Source organism: Erythrolamprus reginae, chromosome 3 (genome assembly GCF_031021105.1).
Source record: "Erythrolamprus reginae isolate rEryReg1 chromosome 3, rEryReg1.hap1, whole genome shotgun sequence".
Lineage (NCBI taxonomy): Eukaryota > Metazoa > Chordata > Lepidosauria > Squamata > Dipsadidae > Erythrolamprus > Erythrolamprus reginae.
Window position 1 is genome coordinate 113,474,369 of NC_091952.1, and position 19,533 is coordinate 113,493,901.

Below are 19,533 nucleotides of genomic sequence, written 5' to 3' on the forward strand. Positions count from 1 at the left end.
TGGCACACACAGGTGATGTGGCCCTCCGTTCATGCCAAAAGCTGACTAGGCATGTCAGGTTTCATTACCCTTCTATCTGAAATGAATGTGCATTGCAAAATACTCACAATTCCCATGAATTTACACATTAGAGAAGAAGACAGGTACAGGGGGGTGGCTAACAACAATAAAAAAGACAATGTAAACAAATCTAATATTAAAAATAATCTAAAAAACCCCAATTTAAAAAAATTTGCTCTCAAATCCTGTATCACTTTATGAAAAAGTGAAGAGACTTCACCAACAGAAAAGCAGTGGGTGACAGTGGAGAAGATTATTAGGAAGACACTGAGCTTTTGCCCATTTGCCTCCAAATGTAACACCAACATTCCTGACCTTGTTTTTCTCATTCTCTCTATGACCAACTTGTTGTTGCAGTTAAGGCATCAGACTAGGATCTGGAGACCACAGGTTCTGATCCTATTTTAAGAATGAAGCAATCTGGGTGACCTTAGGCCAGTCTCTCTCTCTCTCAGCCCTAGAAACAGGCAATGGCAAACCATCATCAGAAGCCAAAAACTGACACAAAGACATATACACATCATCATGAATATTACCTTAATTTTATCCTCAGTGAGATAAGTCATCCATAGATGCACCAGTATTTTATTTATTTTTGTCAAGCATGTACAAGATAGTAGGTATTGGTATAAACAAAAACATTAGCAAAGTAGGTACAGGTAAATTAGACAATAGGACAGTAGGACAGGGACAATAGGCACAATGGTGCGCTTATACACGCCCCTTACAGACCTCTTAAGAATGGAATGAGGTCGACTATAGATAGTCTAAGGTAGAAATACTATTTTTCCTGTTTCAGGCAATCCTCAACCTAAGACTGGCCCATTTGATATCACAACAGACCCTCACCCACCCAAAAGGAATTTACGATCCAATTTTGAAATTCAGATCCCACATATCCTGTGGTCATGTGACTGCATTTGGGTGCTCAGCAACTGATTCACATTTACAGCCCTTTGCAACACCATGCAATCATTTTTTCTGGAAAGTGGCATTAACTTCTGGTTTCTAGTAAAAACAAGCAGAAGGTGAACAATGACTTTGCTTACCAGCCGCAATGTTTGCTTAATGACCAACACACAAAAAAGGATAATAAAAACAGGTCAAGTTACGTGGTGACCCACTTTACAAGCATTACAACTTACAACTTTAATTGCCAGGCTCAATTAGTCCTAGGTTAAATGCTACTCATATCCCTACATTGACCGAAGACAGCCTCAAAATACATATGAGGCTTTGCCATCTTGGAGAACAGTCAAGAGACTGCAGTTACTGGAAATTGGCAATAGATAAATGATGGGAACTGACAAGTGAAGCAGCAAATGCTGGCCACCTTTTCTGCTGACTCAAAGACAGGTGGGCAGCACTTCAAGCATGAGGCACAGGTCTCATCTACCACTCATCCTTTCCAATGTGTAAACTTGTGAGCATTAGTTATATTTTGTGTGAAATGTTTCTTAAAACGATAAAGCAAGGATTCCTCTTTATGTAACTTTTCCCTACCTTTGTCCTAGCCAGATTCAAGTTTCAAATTTTAGTAGAAAAAATGATATAGTACATATGTGGAATGGCAACCTCTCCAACTTGTCCATTTTAAATAACTGGGTTTTATTATAACTATGAACCTATGGCACGTGTGCCACAAGTGGCACACAGAACCATATCGGTGGGCAAGCACGCTCAGGTCTGGCATGCATGTGCGTGCTGGCCAGCTGATTATCAGGCCTTCTGGGCCCATCAGGAGTTGGGAAACAGTCTGTTTTCAGCTTCAGGAGGAGGTGGAGAAGGCCCGTTTTTTGCTCTCCCCAAGTTCCAGAGCCTTTCTAGGAGCCCGGGGAGAATGAAAATGGCCTTTCCCCCCTCCCGGAGGCCCTCTGGCCAGAAATGGCCAGTTTCCCAACTTGAACAAGTTGCCAAATGGGCCATTTCTGGCCTCTGGAGGCCCTCTGGCGGGAGGGTGATGCCTTCTTCACCCTCCCCAGGCTCCTAGAAAGGCTCTGAAGCTGGGAAGAGCTTCAGAGCTCTTATGCGAAATAAAATGGAATTTCAGGTTCAAGAGGAACTTGGCAAACAGGCCATTTCTGGCCTCCGGAAGGGTGATGGGGAAGACCATTTTCACCCTTTCTAGGCTCCTAGAAGCATGGGAAGAGCCAAAAATGGATGCACCATCGCATGCTGGGAGTGGGGATGTGTGTCATGCACATGTGTGGGGGTTCCCCCACATGGAATTATGGGTATAGGCACCCATGCACCCCCCCCCAGCACCTCCCTTTTTGGCATGTGAACCAAAAAAGGTTCACCATCACTGATCTATGCAGACATAATCAGTACATTTTCCTGAATATTAATCAATTAATCCCTCTCCAGAATATAATGGATATAAAACAGAGCAACAGTCCCCAACTTTTCTGGCGTGGCAGCCCAGCTGGGTGGGACAGAGGAATTGGACCAAGCAAATAGCAGGCTAACACGCACACCTACGCATGTAGCCCTTGTGCAAGAGGTGGGCCAGCACGCATGCACACAATGCAACTTTCAAAAGCAGTAGACCAACAGCGAGATTGCCCACTGGGTTGAGGTGCACACACTGATCAGCCACTCATGTGGCCCAATTCTGAATAGGCTAGTCTGGTAGTGGGCCACAGTGCATAGGTTGGGGACCCCTGAAACAGAGTGCAAAAATTGTTCTACCATTAGACTAGAGGGTGTTGCTGTTTGATAAAAAGAATATTCCTCTATCCAGATATTATAATTCATGATAAAAGAAAGTGGCCGATAATTTTCCAAGTACAGTGGTACCTCTACTTAAGAATGCCTCTACTTAAGAACTTTTCTAGATACGAACCAGGTGTTCAAGACTTTTTTGCCTCTTCTTAAGAACCATTTTCTACTTAACAACCCGAGGCCAGAAAAATTTCCCAGGAAATTTGAGAATGGCACGAAGGCCCGGCCAGTTTCCTGCAATTCCCCCTTTAATCCTGGCCATCTTAGGCTTTTCTGGGCTGCGAGAGGAGCCTTTCTGTGACGCTTAAGAAGGCTTTGGCAGTCCAGAGCGAACAAAGCATGTTCCTTTCTCTGGGTGCTTGGAGAGGGAATAAACCTCTGCCAGTGCCCAGAGAAAAGAAACGCTTCCTTCACTCTGGGCAGCGACTGTCCTCCTCCTCTTCCTCCCCCCATCCAAATTCCGAACTTTTATTTCTTTCCTAATGGGTTTGCACACATTATTTGCTTTTACATTGATTCCTATGGGAAAAATTGCTTCTACTTACAAACTTTTCTACTTAAGAACCTGGTCACAGAACGAATTAAGTTCTTAAGTAGAGGTACCACTGTATTACTTTGTGTGTAAGAAAGGTTCTTATTAGTTCATAGACTTAAAAGAGCCTACAACCATTATAGTGGTAGCCAGTTGTGCATGTCTCAAAAAATATTGGCATTCAATATATAATAACATACTACCACATACGTATGCTTTAAGCACCATTTGTATAAAATAATTTCAATTTGCAGATTTTATGACAGCATATCCTCAAATATTTTTACTTGCTGTATAATAAAATTTGACCCACATTTTTATACCTTTAAACAATTTATGATTAGAAAGAAAAGGCCTGGGACTACTTTAAAATTATATTTGTTCCAAGCTATAACAATTTATATAGCTCTGGTTGAAATTATAGTTCTCTGTGACAACAAAAACATAAAATATAGACTGAAAAATTAAAAGCAGAAATGTTATTTGAACCTAATTTAAAGTGTTGAGTAGGTTTTTCAAGTGAAAAGATAATCTTTATTACACTAAATAAAGGTTTGTAAGAATATAAATGTCTTTCTTTTAGAACAGTCTGTTCTTTTCAACATAGTACAGTGGACTTGATAATGGCTCATCAAACTCATCCTTACCTGCTTCTTGGGAAGAATCCTTAAAAAATCAGCTTTACACAATTCTAAGTTTCTTTGATAATTGAAAAATAAATGATTTATTGTGCTGTAAAATTTATTTTCAGGAAATCATGCACATAGATTGTAGCTTGTGGCCCAAATACATTCAGTTACTCCACATCAGTTTAAAATTGAGATGGTTGGCATGGTGTCAGCTATACATATAAACCTCCAGCCCCATGGTTTTTTTCAATAAATGTTTATAAGTTAACCTTTTTGAATTTGATCCTCATTGATTTTACTTTAAATGCTACTGTCTTCATAAGAGATTGATAAGGTTTCTTTGGTTCTGGCTTATAATTAATGAGCCAGTCAAGTGTGGTTTATTCATTAAACCACGATTTAATAAACAAAATTTTAGCACAATAGACAAACTGTTCTTAAGAGCTTCAGGAAATCTCTCGGGATTTTGCACTCAAAAGATTTCTTTATGCAGTTAATCTAGCCCTGGAATGCCTTCCCTATTTGAGCAAGGCTCAGTTGTCCAGGCCGTCTAAAATGTCATGCTGGTTTGATCTCCTATTTTTATGCTCCTCATTTCGTTTATGATTCCACTGTATAATTTTATAGTATTATATTGAAACATACATGGATTGTATTCCACTCATCCCTTAAGATAGAAAAGGTTAAATTCATACGTTTTCAATTGCCTGGACCAGTCCTTCCAATTTTCTTGGCAACCGATTTTCAGAAGCTGACACAGAGGCAGTGACTGACCCCCAAGATCACTCAGCTGTCTTCACGACTAAGTCAGGGTTGGAACTCAAGATCTATCAGTTTCTGAGAGCATATGCACCAAGACAAATTCTTTGTGTGTTCAATCACACTTGGTCAATAAAATTGTATTCTATTCTCTATTCTATTCTTCTAGTCTCTTCTCTTTTCTCTATTCTCTTCTCTATTCTATTCTAATCTATATTCTATTCCAGTGTTTCCCAAAGTGTGGTTCTGTATTTCAGACCTTCAGGGGTTCTGAAGTTCTGAAATACATCTTGCCTTTTCCAACTTCATGTTTATGTGAAGTTGCTTTTTCAGCATTTGTAGACATTCAGTCGGGAAAAGGGAACAGACTATTGGACGTGGAACTGCATCTCAGATTAAAATTAACAACCAGGGAACCAAATTATGATGATCTGTCATCCCAGCACAAACAATTTCATCCTTCTCATTGATCCAAATAAATGTTATTTATAATATAACTTTTATTTATATTTTATTATGATTTTATTTTTCATTTATTATTTTGGGTATGTACCAAAAAATAAAAAAACATATTTTGATTGTTATTAAAATACATCCATTTTTTTGACGAGGGGTACTAAGTGTTATGAAAATTATAGAAGGGGTACACATATGTCAAAAGTTTGGGAAACACTGCTCTATTCTATTCTATCCTGGCGCCTTGAATCAGTAACAGCAAATTGGTTCTCTCATAAACAGATTCCTGAGAATGAAAAAAAAAATATCCCGGGAGGGAAGAAAAAAAAAATAGAACCAAAATCCCAACTATGTCAACTAAATTAAATTAGTTCATGTCAACTAAAACCCACTTTATCACATGAACGATTTTCTGAGACTCAGCAAATACCACCTTAACCTTAAATGAGATTTATTTAAAAAGCATTTTCATAACACATTTTAATGAACCACCAAACCCCAGGATCGGTTAGTTAGGCGTTCCTTTCCACGCCTTGGATGTCTGTTCCAGGAGGGTCCTTTTTTTTTCTTCTTTGCAAAATTAAACATTAAAAAGGCGGGAAAGGGTGGGGAGACCTTCCTTGCAAGCTACCCGGCAAAGCATCGCGACCGATTCGTTTTCCCCGCCGACGCCTCTCGCCCAAGGCCTTCCAACTCCCTTCCTCCTTTTTGTAACCGCGCTCTCCGGCGACCTTCCCATCACCCCGAAGGGTCCAGCCTCCCTCTTGCCTCCGAGGATGCTCCTCCTCGGACCACGGGCGATGGTGATGTGGAGCGGGCCCAACCCGCATCAAAAGAACGGGCCACTGTAGAGCGAGGTCGGCCACGTGACCCTCCCCCCTGCGAGTCACGCCGGACGTCACGGAAAGACCGCTCCGCTTTGCCGTCCCCCTCTGGTGCGCCCCCTCCCTCCCTTCGTCCCCCCCACCAGCTCCGCCCAAGCCATGAGGAAAAGGGGGCTGTGGTGAGGCAGCGCAGCGCGCATGCGTCTGGGTACCCGGCTGCTTTTTGTTTTTTCTCTCCCCCCCCCCCCCATCTTCCCCAACCTAGTGCGGCTGTGGCGGCGGTAGCAGCAGAAAGAGGCGGAGGGGGTGGGGGGAGAGCGAAGCGGCGGGTTTTGGCCAAAGGAAGCCCCGGAATAAGGGCAGAGGGAGGGCGGGACGGGGCTCCCTTTGGAGCTGAGGAAACGGAGGGAGGACCCGGGTGCGAAGGGAAGAGCGACTCGCGCCACACCCAGCTCCGCCGCGTATCTTGCCTGCTGTGGCGCGCCAGGCTGGTTGGGCAGAGTCCCGCCGGCTCGGGAAGAGCTGCTTGGCCATCTCCCAGCCGCCGCCACCGCCTCCTCCTCCTCCCCCCCTTCCTCTTTCAGCTACTGCAGGAAAAGCCCCGCCGCCACCTCCCTCCCTCCCTCCCACACGGACTCCTTTTCCCGCCCCCGTCGCCTTCGGTTTGGAAGGGCAGCGAGGCAAAGAGAGAGAGAGAGAGAGAGAGAGAGAAGGGAATCGCTTTCGGCTCGCCGGAGAGCTGCTCCTTTTTCCTCAGGAGTCGGGGCCGGCGTGAGGAAGACGAGCCGCGTGAAGAATCTTCCGAAGTTGCCCCTTATATTTCGCCTTTTATTTCACGCTTGGCGTTCGGGGTCGAGACAAAGCGCCCGAGGAGAGAGAAAGGGGATTTTTTTTTAAAAAAAAAAAAGGGGGGACAGCCGAGCCTCCCCCCCCCCACACACACATTCCCATGCAGCGGAAAAAGAGAGGCGGAGAAGGAGGTCGCGCCCGGTGAAACGTCGCGCCCGCTTTTTTCGCTGCTGGTTTGTGTTTTTTTGCCGCAACAAAATCGAGGTCGAAAACGTGATTCGGGGGGTTGGGGTTATTTTTGACAGGTGCCCGTTTTATTTTTTTTTTCCCCAGCGCGGCTCCTTCCGGCAGGAGAATCATGTAGATCCCTTGTGAAGGGAGGGGAGGAAGAGGTTCCGCGGGCCGGGGTGGGGGAGGGCGAGGGAAGGAAAAATGGGGGATGCTGCGGACGTCAAGGAGATGAAGAAGACCTTCATTGTCCCGGCCATCAAACCGTTTGATCACTACGATTTCGCCCGAGCAAAGATCGCCTGTAACCTAGCCTGGCTGGTGGCCAAAGCCTTTGGGACAGGTAGGTGGATGCTGCTCGTAACGCCTCCTTTTCTGCCATTCTGGATTCTTGTTCTTGTTTCTTTTACTGTTGTATATGTGAATCGCCCATCCGTTGAAGAGATTATAATAATGATGATGATGATAGCAGCAACAAAGGGATTCAAGGAAAATAACTCAAAGATGATATCAATATTATCATTGTTCAAGGTTCGATTATATGTTTGTGTCATTGCTTCAATTGCGATTTGGGTTACAGTGAATGATGTGGATTGCTTCCTGTGTAATGATTTTTAAACAATCAGCCCTCCCATCAGCTTGTGTACAAAAGGTTACTTCCTTTCCCTCGACCTCCTCCTTAAATAGACACTGTCCCCCCATTTAAATATGGGGAGGGGGAAAACACATGTCGAATGGTGTTTTTGGCATCTGGGGGTTATGACTAGGCATTCAGATTGTGTCCTTTCAAAACAATGTTCAGGGTTTTCTCCTTGTCTAATCTATTGGGAGAAGACTGAAAGAAGTATGAAAAGGGGGAGCGCCTCTTTTGATTGCAAGGTAGGCTGTAAGGAGAAGAATAGCCTTTTCCCCATCAAAGGCTTTCAGGGAATATTTACCACCCAAAACGGAGAAGAAGTGACAAGATTATCATAGAAAAGGCAATGATCAATAATGAAGGTGTCCCCCAAAGCATTACAAGGTGACATCTGTCATTGTTTCATCTCTCCCTTCTGTTTTGTTATTGTCTACTATAGAACAATGGGAAAAGAGGACCTTTCTACTTTCAGCTCTTCAATTGTTGAATTTAATATATCATGTAACAAGATAACAGTTGTGATTTGTTCTTGATACAAGGTTAGAATGTACCTCTCTTAGAATTTGTATCATGTGGGAAGTAGCTAATACAAATTATCAAGTTAAGGTACAAGTGTGTAGCAAGATTTACATTCAACTGTCTATTTGTGCAGGGGGTGTTATTATCTTTCAAGACTTTTTGTTTCTCCTTCTTTGAATACTTGTGCCTAAAAATGCTGATGTGCTGGAGATTTAGAACAATAACTAAATTTCAGAAATGGCATACTGTTATTATCTGCCACATAGGATTTTACTTTGCAGGTATAATCTTGAAAAACGTTTTAATTATGCATAGTGGTAATGTTGAAATAATTCTTGTCTGATAAACAAGTGAAACAACATTCCTAAATTTCAGCTCCTAGTCACCAAAAGAGTACAAGAATCAAGAGCACATAAATCAGGTGGTGTGTATGAATGTGTGAACTGTAAACTACAATCCTGTGTGTTCATTGTGTCCCATAGAGGCACTATGTCTCATTGAAGTTAGTGAATAATTTCCAAGTAAATAGACACATACAGTATGATCAACTTGGAGAATTATGTAATTTATTCTAAGATAAAGGGTTTAGTAAACATACCAGGAAGAGAATTGATTGTTTTCTGTTTACAAATTTTATTCATTTGATCAAAATGCTACTATTCAAAATACTATTTTATAGAGACATTATTTAAACTGTCCATAGCTGTCCTGGTGTGGATTAATTTAAGATTTCAAAGATAATTTAGGAAAGGATGACAAATAAGTATATACACTGTGAAACACAGAAGCATATTATTTCTTTACATGAAGCAAAATTTAGAAAATGATACCAGACACAGAAGACCATTATAACATATCCTTTCAAATCAGTTACTCTCCGCAGAGAGAGTCATAGGTCTTGTAAATATATAGGCTTACTATTCACAAAAATGACACAGTTTTCCAAAGTGAAAATGTGGCTTTTGTTTTATGTTTTCATAGTACTCCAATTGTTTGATTCTGATTTCCAAAGCAACTGCTGTTTTGTGACATAATTTACTTCATATTTAAATTGGAACCGCCACTGATCAAAAAATGCTGCTGTTTTGATCGATCGTTTTTTCCCCCTAGCCTATTCAGTTGGTAGCTTTGAAATTTGCAAGTATAATGGAGAATGCATTCAGAAAATGGTTGCTATGAGAGAATTGTAACATTCTGGTTGCTAAAATGTCAATTGTCCCTTATCATACATTTGATGGAAGGCAAATCAAACAAGTTGTTGCCTGCTACCATTTCTAGGATGTTCCCTGGCATCTTCATCTTATTGCTATCTTCCCTATAGCCATTTCCTTTAGGACAGGGGTAGGCAAGGTTGGCTCCCAGAATTCCTGAGCTAACATGATTGGCTCAGGAATTCTGGGAGTTGAGGTCCACAAATCATGTTAAAGCCAACTTTGCCTACCCCTGATTTAGGAGATTGGTTTAGTGAACATATTCTATTTAGAACATGAAGACAATGTTGGGCAGTAGATCAACTTCTTGTTGAATTTAACGAAATGTAAAATTCACCCAAGTAATACCACCAATGAGGCTGACTCTCGATTTAGAGTAGGACCTTCTTCACAGAAAGTTAGGAAACTTTCCTAAGGGAGTATAGATGGCCCTCATGATGTCTTGTTTTACTTGACAATTGGCAATATGTTTCTTCCCCATGGCAATTACCACAATTGCTCCTGGACTGGATTCCCTGACTGCTCTTTAAAATGAATCCATAGCTCACATGAAGCAACTTTTTCATATAGAATGCCTAGAAGCGGAAAGATCCAAGAGCAAATTTACAGCCCCCTTCTTTAGAGAATGGGGACTTGTTGGAGGGTACACTTTACTCGAGCAGAACTAGACACTGTCATGCGTCCATTCACTCTGACAGAGTGGTATTTACTAAAGAGACTAAAAGGCTCCTTGGGGGTACTACAAATAAACTAAAGAGCAAACAGTATAGGGGAAAACAGCATGCTAGATTAGTGGAGCAGAGTTAAAGTTTATATTTATTTTATATTTTGTGTGCTTACATAAATACAGGAATGCCCATTTCTGACATGGATAAGACTATCTCATAAGGGGCTATATACATATTCAATCTTTGTGGATTCATTGGTTTGTGAATCAAAAATGATTTATCAAATAATAATGCACTAGAACGTATGTTTATTGTCCTGGCGTTATGTCATGTTTCTTGTTGTTTGTAATATAAGATTTGAAAATATATAAAAAAAGAATCCCTGTTTTTGTCCTTCTCTAGTGGGTATTTTTTTTAATGGGAGCTTGTGCTACTTTTGATTCTTTTTATTAAATATGGCTTTTTAAATTTGTATTGTGCTCTGGATTCTTTTATGGTGTCAGTGGTGGAGATGTTTGTTGTCATTGTTGACATCTATAGTCATGAAGTTGTCCATCTCTTTCCTATTTTGATAATTACCTCATCTAAAAATAACTGCAGATGATGTTTTAGCCATTTCTGTTGACAGTTTTTCGAATGGTACATTGTGCAAATCTAGGTACTCTAGTTTGCAACCATTGCTTTATGGCTTATTGTTGTTTGTAAGGCCACCATAATTGCTATTTAAAAAACCAGCCCATAGCAGCTCATTAGGATGTATGAATGAATCACTCTTCTATTTTTCTTAGAATAAAAAGCTCTTATGTTTGTGCATCTCTATGTCATTGCTCTGAAAATTGTATTTCTTACATGGCTATCAAACATAACATTCAGTGTGGTTCTTTACCCTTTCACCTTTTTTCCTACCTTCATGAAGGAAAAGGACTGAAAATCTTAGGATTCTTTAATACATCAGGCCAAACTATGGTTTCATGAACTATGGGTTGTTACATAGGCCTTAATTAAGTGAATTTATACAAAGCACAGTGGCTGGATTCAGTCCCAAAAGCAGCCTAACCCTTTTGAGGTATCATGCAAGACATAAATGAATCTCATCAGTGATAAATATTGAGTGCTCCCCAACCTATGTAGCAGCAGGGATCAGTTTCATGTAAGACATTTTTTTCCATGGATTTGGAGGAGGAGGAATGCATATACAACCCAGATTCCTTGCAAATGCAGTTTAGAGTTTGGTTTACTCTGCAGTCCAGTTTCTAACAGGTCACAGACTGATACAGATCCATGGCCCAGGGATTGGGGACCCCTATAATACTGCATGCAGGGTCATCGGCATACAAAAATCAATGCCCTATCAATTTAGGTAATCCTAAGCAGCTTTGCTTAGAAATGATTGTTTTTCTGAATACACAGTGGAACACTGATTTAGGCTGAGGAACTGTAGTGACCCTGTAAGATTTTCCTAATTCTTGTAGGAATCATCAACAGGAAATATTATCTTTTATCGAAAATAGAGTATACATATGTAGGTACATCCATCCATCATCTCTCCCCCTCCAGCAGTTGTTATCAAAACTGTTTTTTCCTGTTGCTGCTGGCAGCAAGGAGGCCAATTTGTTGCCTTCCAACTAAGTGTTATCAATTGAGTGATGGAAGAAACTGGATAAGCTCTCGGCTTTATGGAGGGTATCTTTGTGCAACATACTAACTCCTTGAAACCAAACCATGGTTTATGCTGCCCGTTTTCATAATTTATATAGTACTAAGCCAGGAGTGTCAAAATTGTGACCTGCGGACCGGATGCATCTTGTGCTCCACCCACTTTAGGAAAGGGGGGGAAGTCCCAATATATCATGTGATGATGCCGTGATAATGCAAGTTTGACACCCATGTACTAAGTAGTATTAGCAGCTTTTGAATATCTCCCCAGGCCTTATTCTTAGAATCTTTAGTAAAATGCAAATCATTGATTTGTACTGTTGGAAATGGGTTAGGCCTTGTAAGATTCTGATGGGCTTCAGATAAATGTATTGAGTCTCTAAACAAACAAACAAACTTTTGGTCAAGGTCCTTACAGTGACTTCATTGTAACATTCCAGAAACCTACTGTCCCTTGGGTGTGATGCTACAAAAACTCTACCTCTGACAGTGTATTTTAAAGTGTTTCATAGAGAGATAGAGATATATCTATAATTACAATATGTGATTATATATATGCAGATATCTGAAGGGCTTTGCATTATTGTTTTGAAGTTTTATTTAAATTTTATTTAAGCTTATTCCATTATGTCAAAAAGTATCTTGAAGGCAAAGAAAGATACTTATAAAATAAAAACAAAGTATCCTTCAGTCTGTATTTCTGACTTAAACTGCAAATATGTTTAGGATATTTGGTGCTATAATTACAATATAAATTGACAACAAGGTATTGTAGTAGGTTTTGTTTCATTTTAGTTTATGATAGTGAGCAAATTCATCTTTTATAGTTTTAAAATTGTGTTTGATAGCTTAACACATATGGATAAAAATAATTGCAATTGAATTAAGCCAGATTTGGATGGGTGGGTGGGTGGGTAATCTTTTGTGTTCTATGCAGCAATCAATATGCATTGTTTAGATATAATCCAGCAGAGTGAATTGACTTAATAGCTCTATTTAGTTTGTGTTTTAGCAGAGCTTTTATGATTCTGGAGTGTACATGCCAGTATCCAAGCACCAAATTTTGATCACATGACCATGGGAATGCTGCCATGGTCATAAGTGAAAATTCGTGATAAGTCAGTTTTTTCAGTGCCATTGTAACTTCGAATATATACAGAGAGTGGGAGACAGCATTGGACCTGGCCGGATCTGAGACATTGCAACATAATGCAAGACCAGTGGAGGAACCCAGAAAAGCCAGCAACCCAAGGGATGCTGGTGTAAAGATAGCTCACTTCCCACAGTGCACTAAGGATAGACTTGTAAGCAGTGATGGGCTACCAAATTTTTTACTACCACATTGTAGGCATGGCTTACTCATTTTGTTTCAACATCTTTCAGTGCAAATTGGGTGCTCTGGAGCTCCATTTTCGCTACCCCACTGCATTCTTCCCCGTCCGAGCAGTAGTCTATCCCTGATTACCTACTATATAAAGTATATGTACACACACGCACTAACAGATCTTCTAAAATTATACACATGCAAACTCATTTACTGCGATAGGAAAAACATACCCAGAGCCCAGAAGTAGGGAGGAATCAAAATTTTGCTACCGGTACTGCGTACCTACCCGTACCCATAGGAGCCTATCACTGCATGTAAGCACCAAACAGAATGAACTACTAATCTAGACTTTCAGGACTGCATTGTGTGCCTGGTATGTATAGATTTCCCTGACATGGCATGCCATACACTAAATAAATAAAATAATTTGAATGGTCATTAAAAAATATGGTTGTAAATCAAGAATTACCTATGCTGTTTCAAAGTACCTGTTTTTGTTTTAAAGCAGGGGTCCCCAAACTTGGCAACTTTAAGTCTTCTGGACTTTAACTCCCAGAATTCTCCAGCCAGCATAGCCAAGTTTGAATTTTTTTTTGTTTTAAAGTATAATTAGAAGCATTAAGCATCATTTTAACTTACACAGAGATGTCCATAATAACAAGCTATGTAATATCAGAATGACATGAATATAGTGTCATCATCATGTGATTTATACCACAGTGCTGCAGAATTTGCATGATGACATTGTCGTACACTTGCCATCCTTTGCTCCATCATTGATACCTCTGTGACTATGTGTGCCTGTATTTGGGTAAAACAAATGCTTAATCTATTGCTAATATAAATACTTCAGCAACCCCATAAATAATAAATAGAATTTGTTTTCATTTGTCAGAGATTCCTCACTTTATAGCATGACTTGTTCAACCCATCCCACTGATATGTTAATCCTTTCTACGAAGTATTAAGCTTGAAATTAATTCTGATTGCTCCTGAAATAACAAGGGGCTCCTACTACCATACAATCTAATTACTTATATGTTCGCTTGAAATCTTGTCACATGAAAGAACAAAGGATTTCGGACAGTGCTCATGAAAACAAGTCTAGGACCAAATGTTTAATCTTAATAGAATGGTTCATATTCTTTTCAAAGTACTTAGGAGAACTACAAAGCTAGGTTCTCAAATCCATGATGTGATTTGCTTGGCTTTGACCAAACATGCAGTTTGAATTGAGCTACTGTTGTTTGTAAACCATGTTTTAGAGCTCAGTTAATTTGCGAACCTTGCCAGCTGTGGGTATATATACAATGCATATTTTATTAGGCTAGCTCTGGATTAAAGCAATTTGTGAATGTAACCATTATCAATACAAGGCAACATTTCTTCTACAGACAAGTCTTAATTGGTTGCATGCTGGCATGGATTTTGTATTTCTAGACCATAACCCTGAACTAATTTCAGAGGATTTATTAACTTTATTGTCAAATCTGTTATGTATTCTATGAAGGATCCATTGGTCACAAGGTCTCAAGGGCTGAATTAGACAGGATTACCTGGTTCACGAATGGAATAGATTCGTCTTTTTAAGTTTCGTGTGTGTTCTGTACATTGTTTAGATGTAAATGTATTGTCAGTTGTTATTGTTTTAATGTATATTTGTAAATAAAAATTATTTTTTTAAAAAAAGGATTACCTGGTTCACATGCAGTATTTACTGAATCATTGTTTGCTTAACTATAGAAGGGAAACAACTGAAGTCAAAGCATCTGAAAATTGCTTGTGTTGGCATGATAAAGCAAATCATATATTGTAAATAATATTGTGATTTTAAACGGTTTTTCTCAACTTGATGCCTTTCAGAAAGTCAACAGACAGATTAAGACTATTCATATTACAGTACCTATGCTATGGCTACAACATAATCTATGTTGGAACTACAACTCTCAAGAATTCTGTAGCATACCCACTGGAGAAATTCTCATAATTATATGTTCTAGCATATTGTGAAGAGCATCAGGTTTGGAAAACCAATGTAGACCTCCATAAACTACAGGAGGTAAAAATTGAGTATTCTATGATTTGCAAGGGTATAAGAAAGTGGTTTAAATTAATTCCCCTATGCAGTATTTCTGAATTTTCTTTTCCAATAAAAGATGCTCCAGAATGCCCTGATATTAGATTTAGTATGATTCCTAAAGACTGCAAAAAATAATATGATGGAGTAGTTTTAAGTGTCATTGAGTTTTGCTTCTCCAAAGGAATTGTTCTGCTTGTCACTTCAAATAACTTATTTAACACCAGTTGCATAATAACATACCTGAATTGTCTAAAATTTTTCAGCTAATTGATTGGGCAAAGGTTAAAAACAAATGGTTGCTATTTAAATTAAGGGAGTTTTCTAGTATTTTATTATGCAAGAATCTATGCACCCTCTATTTATTTAAATACATTTATCCATGTATATATTTATATATAATAGTAACTTGCCAAGGGAGCCAAGGGACCAGATAACGATTTGGACGTCAGGCAGACAGATTTAATTTATACAATAAAATAGTTATTAGTTTATTTGCCACTTTTTTTGCTCATATGTTGAATAACATTGCTACATATAGCTTATTCAGTTAACTTTGGAACATTTAAAACAGGTGACATTCAGCAGGTTCTGACCAGTTCTGGAGAACCGGAAATTTTAAATAGTTCGGCGAACCAGTGACTGGCCTCACCCCCATCTATTCTCTGCCTCCCAAGTCCTAGCTGATCAGGAGGAAATGGAGATTTTGCAATAACCTTCCCCTGGAGTGGGAAGGGAATGGAGATTTTCCAGTATCCTGCCCCTGCCACACCCACCAAGCCACGCCCACAGAACCAGTAGTAAAAAAAATTGAATCCCATCACTGATTTAAAATCATTCTTCATCATAAGAAAATGTAACAGTTTTCTTCCTGGCTTCTTTTGAGGCTCCTTTTCTTTTGCTCTGGTGGGGGTTGTTCTGAGTTGAAGATACAGTGATCCCTCGAGTATCGCGAGGGTTACGTTCCAAGACCCCTCGCGATACTCGATACCCTTCTTTCATGGCCACGCATGCGCAGATGGTGTTTTTACTTCCGCACCTGGGAAGACCCAGGGAAGGTTCCTTCCGCCGCCCAGCAGCTGATCTGCTCGGCAGCGCCGCAGCAGCGAGGAGCCGAAGATCGGGGTTTCCCCGCCGCCCATGCAAAGGGGAAACCCCGATCTTCGGCTCCTCGCTGCTGCCGCGCCCGCCGCTTGTCCGCCCGCCGCCTGCCTGCCTGCCGCTAGTCCGCCCGCCGCTTGTCCGCCCGCCGCTTGTCCGCCGCCTGCCTGCCCGCCGCTTGTCCGCCCGCCGCTTGTCCGCCCGCCGCTTGTCCGCCCGCCGCTTGTCTGCCCGCCGCTTGTCCGCCGCCTGCCTGCCCGCCGCTTGTCCGCCCGCCGCCTGCCTGCCCGCCGCTTGTCCACCCGCCGCTTGTCCGCCGCCTGCCTGCCCGCCGCTTGTCCGCCCGCCGCTTGTCCGCCGCCTGCCTGCCCATCCGCCCACCGCTTGTCCGCCCGCCGCTTGTCCGCCGCCTGCCTGCCCATCCGCCCACCGCTTGTCCGCCCGCCGCTTGTCCGCCGCCTGCCTGCCCGCCGCCTGCCTGCCCACCGCTTGTCCGCCCGCCGCTTGTCCGCCGCCTGCCTGCCCGTCCGCCCGCCACTTGTCCGCCGCCTGCCTGCCCGCCCGCCCACCGCTTGTCCGCCCGCTGCTTGTCCGCCCGCCGCTTGTCCGCCGCCTGCCTGCCTGCCTGCCCGCCGCTTGTCCGCCCGCCGCTTGTCCGCCGCCTGCCTGCCCGCCCGCCGCTTGTCCCGCCCGCCGCTTGTCCGCCCGCCGCTTGTCCGCCGCCTGCCTGCCCGCCCGCCCTCCGCTTGTCCGCCCTCCGCTTGTCCGCCCGCCGCTTGTCCGCCGCCTGCCTGCCCGCCTGCCCGCCGCTCGGTGCACAAGAGAGGGAAAGTGAGAAAAAGAGGGAGAGCAAGAGGGGGAGAGATAGAGAAAGAGAGAGAAGGAAAGAAAGAAAGAGATGAGAAAGGAAGGAAGAGAGTGAGAGAGAGGAAGAAAGAGAGAGAGAGAAGAGTGGAGTATTTTTTAATTAATATTTTCTGAAAAATCGCGATATAGCGTTTCGCGAAGATCGAGATCGCGAAAATCGAGGGATCACTGTATTACTGTGTCTATCTGTCCCTTCCATCTGAATGATCTTCTGCAGTGGTTTTGTCCTTGACTAAACTGCTTGAGGCAAGAAGTTTGCTGAATAAGGAGGACTACACTGAATTTCAATCTAAATGAGACATAGTTATTTCATGGCAGTTAACTCTGCTCCTAAGCAGGGAATCATAGGTGACTGGGGGAAAGGGACAACAATTTATGACACTGCATCATGACGACATAACATGACTTGTGCAGTTGCATCAGGCATCATGTTATTGCATAATTTGCAACATTTGCATGATATAGAGGTAGTCCTCGACTTACAACAGTTGACTTAGTGACTATTCAAAGTTACAAAGGCACTGAAAAAGGATTTACGACCGTTTTTCACACTTAAGGCCATTGCAATATCCCCGTGGTGATCAAAATTCAAATGTTTGACAAGTGACCTGTCCCAGGTTCATGGTGTCACCTTTTGCGACCTTCTGACAAGCAAAGTCAGTGGGGAATCCAGATTCATTTAACAACTGTGTTACTAATTTAAGAACTGCAGTGTTTTCACTGAACAAGTATGGTAGGAAAAGTCGTAAAATGGCCTAAAACTCACTTAACAAATGTATCAGCAGCAGAAATTTGGAGTCAATTGTTGTCATAAGTCGAGGATTACCTGTAATGGTGTGCATCTTTGTTATATTACTGTGACATATTACAGATGTCTGTGCAAAGTATAGAGATGAATGGGATTCTCTAAATAATTAGTGTGCTTTTTTGACTACCCTGGATCTTAAAATTTCTCCAGAGTTTACTAGCGGAACCCATAATTCAGAGAGTTATATTACATATAATCTGCTTCTCCATATAAAGTAGACTGAAATCAAAAGACACATAAAGAAGCAATAATTAACTTTTAATTACTAGGCACCCAAAGCCAATGCGTTGTACAGGATAAGGTATTGCGCTGGCAATGGGAGAGGTAGTTTCTGTTCTTCAGCTATAGAACCTCACCAGGTGAAGTTGGGCCAATCACGTTTAGCCTGTCAGATTATTGAAATGGAGAAGACTCAGGAGAAGGAAACATTATATATGTCATCTCGTGTTCCAGAATGAAAACTGGCATATAAATCTTACAAATAAAAGTACAGTATAGTGAAACAGGATCTAGCCTGCATGATCAAACTGATGCTCCAATTTCCTGTGGAATTTCTATATTGGTCCAATATAGAAGTATTCTAATATGATACGGTTACTTGCCCTTGAAATAAGTTTAAATATTCGTATTTGGTTTTCATTTGGCAGCTGTGTTCATTTTTGGAATTATCCATAGAGATATTTATAATTTTTTTTAGTGCAGCAGACATACTAATTATTCATTTTATTTCTGTGTTGAATATGGTATGTTTATATCCCAAGTATGATATATAGTTTGAATCTTAGGTGCTTAGACCTTGTTCCCTCCCTACATTACTAAATCGTAATATATAATACAACAGCAGCATGTTATATTGCCTAATGCTACAAGTAAATATTTTGGGATAACTCTAAATAGGATTGAAAGTACAAAATGTGCTGAAAATTAATGGTACTTCAAACTTCACTTGTCTACTGAAAGTGTGTGTTATATTTGTTAAGTTCGCTCCCTCACTTGTCACCTCCACGATCTCAAGGTAATGTATTCCCTCTTCCATTCTCCCCAACACAAACACAACAAACATCCTGTGGCCCACATAGGATTACATCAGGGATGGGGAAACAATGGTCCTTTTATGACTTGTGGATTTCATGGCTCAGGAATTCTGGGAGTTGAAGTCCATAAGTCATAAAGAAGTCATCACTCCCGACGTCTGGATTAGATTAGAATAGAATAGAATAGAATAATAGAGTTGGAAGTGACCTTGGATGTCTTCTAGTCCAACCCCCTGTTTAGGCAGGAAACTCTACATCACTTGAGAAAAATAGTTATCCAACTTCTTTAAAACCTCCAATGTTGGAGCATTTAAAACTACTGGAGGCAAGCTGTTCCACTGGTTAATTGTTCTAATTGTCAGGAAATTTCTCCTTAGATCTAAGTGACTTCTCTCTTTGATTAGTTTCCACCCATTGCTTCTTGTCCTGCCCTCAGATGCTTTGGAGAATAGTTTGACTCGCTCTTCTTTGTCGCAACCCCTGAGATATTGGAAGTCTGCTATCAGATATCCACTAGTCCTTCTTTTCATTAAACTAGATATACCCATTTCCTGCAACCGTTCTTCATATGTGTTAGCCTCCTCTTTCCTAATCATCTTTGTTGCTCTTCTCTGCACTCTTTCTAGA

The 19,533-nt window shown here is 41.3% G+C and overlaps 2 protein-coding genes across 3 annotated transcripts in view; one reads left to right on the top strand and one right to left on the bottom strand.

The window, feature by feature from the left end:
* DDX59 (DEAD-box helicase 59) overlaps positions 1–6,579 on the bottom strand; it is a 42,075-nt gene extending 35,496 nt beyond the window's left edge. The window contains exon 1 of the mRNA XM_070746398.1: positions 6,455–6,579. The gene's annotated coding sequence lies outside the window, so the exon portion shown is untranslated. The remainder of the gene's footprint in view (positions 1–6,454) is intronic.
* Positions 6,415–19,533, top strand: part of CAMSAP2 (calmodulin regulated spectrin associated protein family member 2) — a 95,409-nt gene continuing 82,290 nt past the window's right edge. The window contains exon 1 of one of the 2 annotated variants that reach the window (XM_070746395.1): positions 6,415–7,344. In XM_070746395.1, the coding sequence (XP_070602496.1) occupies positions 7,206–7,344 (139 nt within the window). In that variant the 5' untranslated portion in view covers positions 6,415–7,205. The remainder of the gene's footprint in view (positions 7,345–19,533) is intronic. The other variant, XM_070746394.1, reaches the window with a different exon arrangement.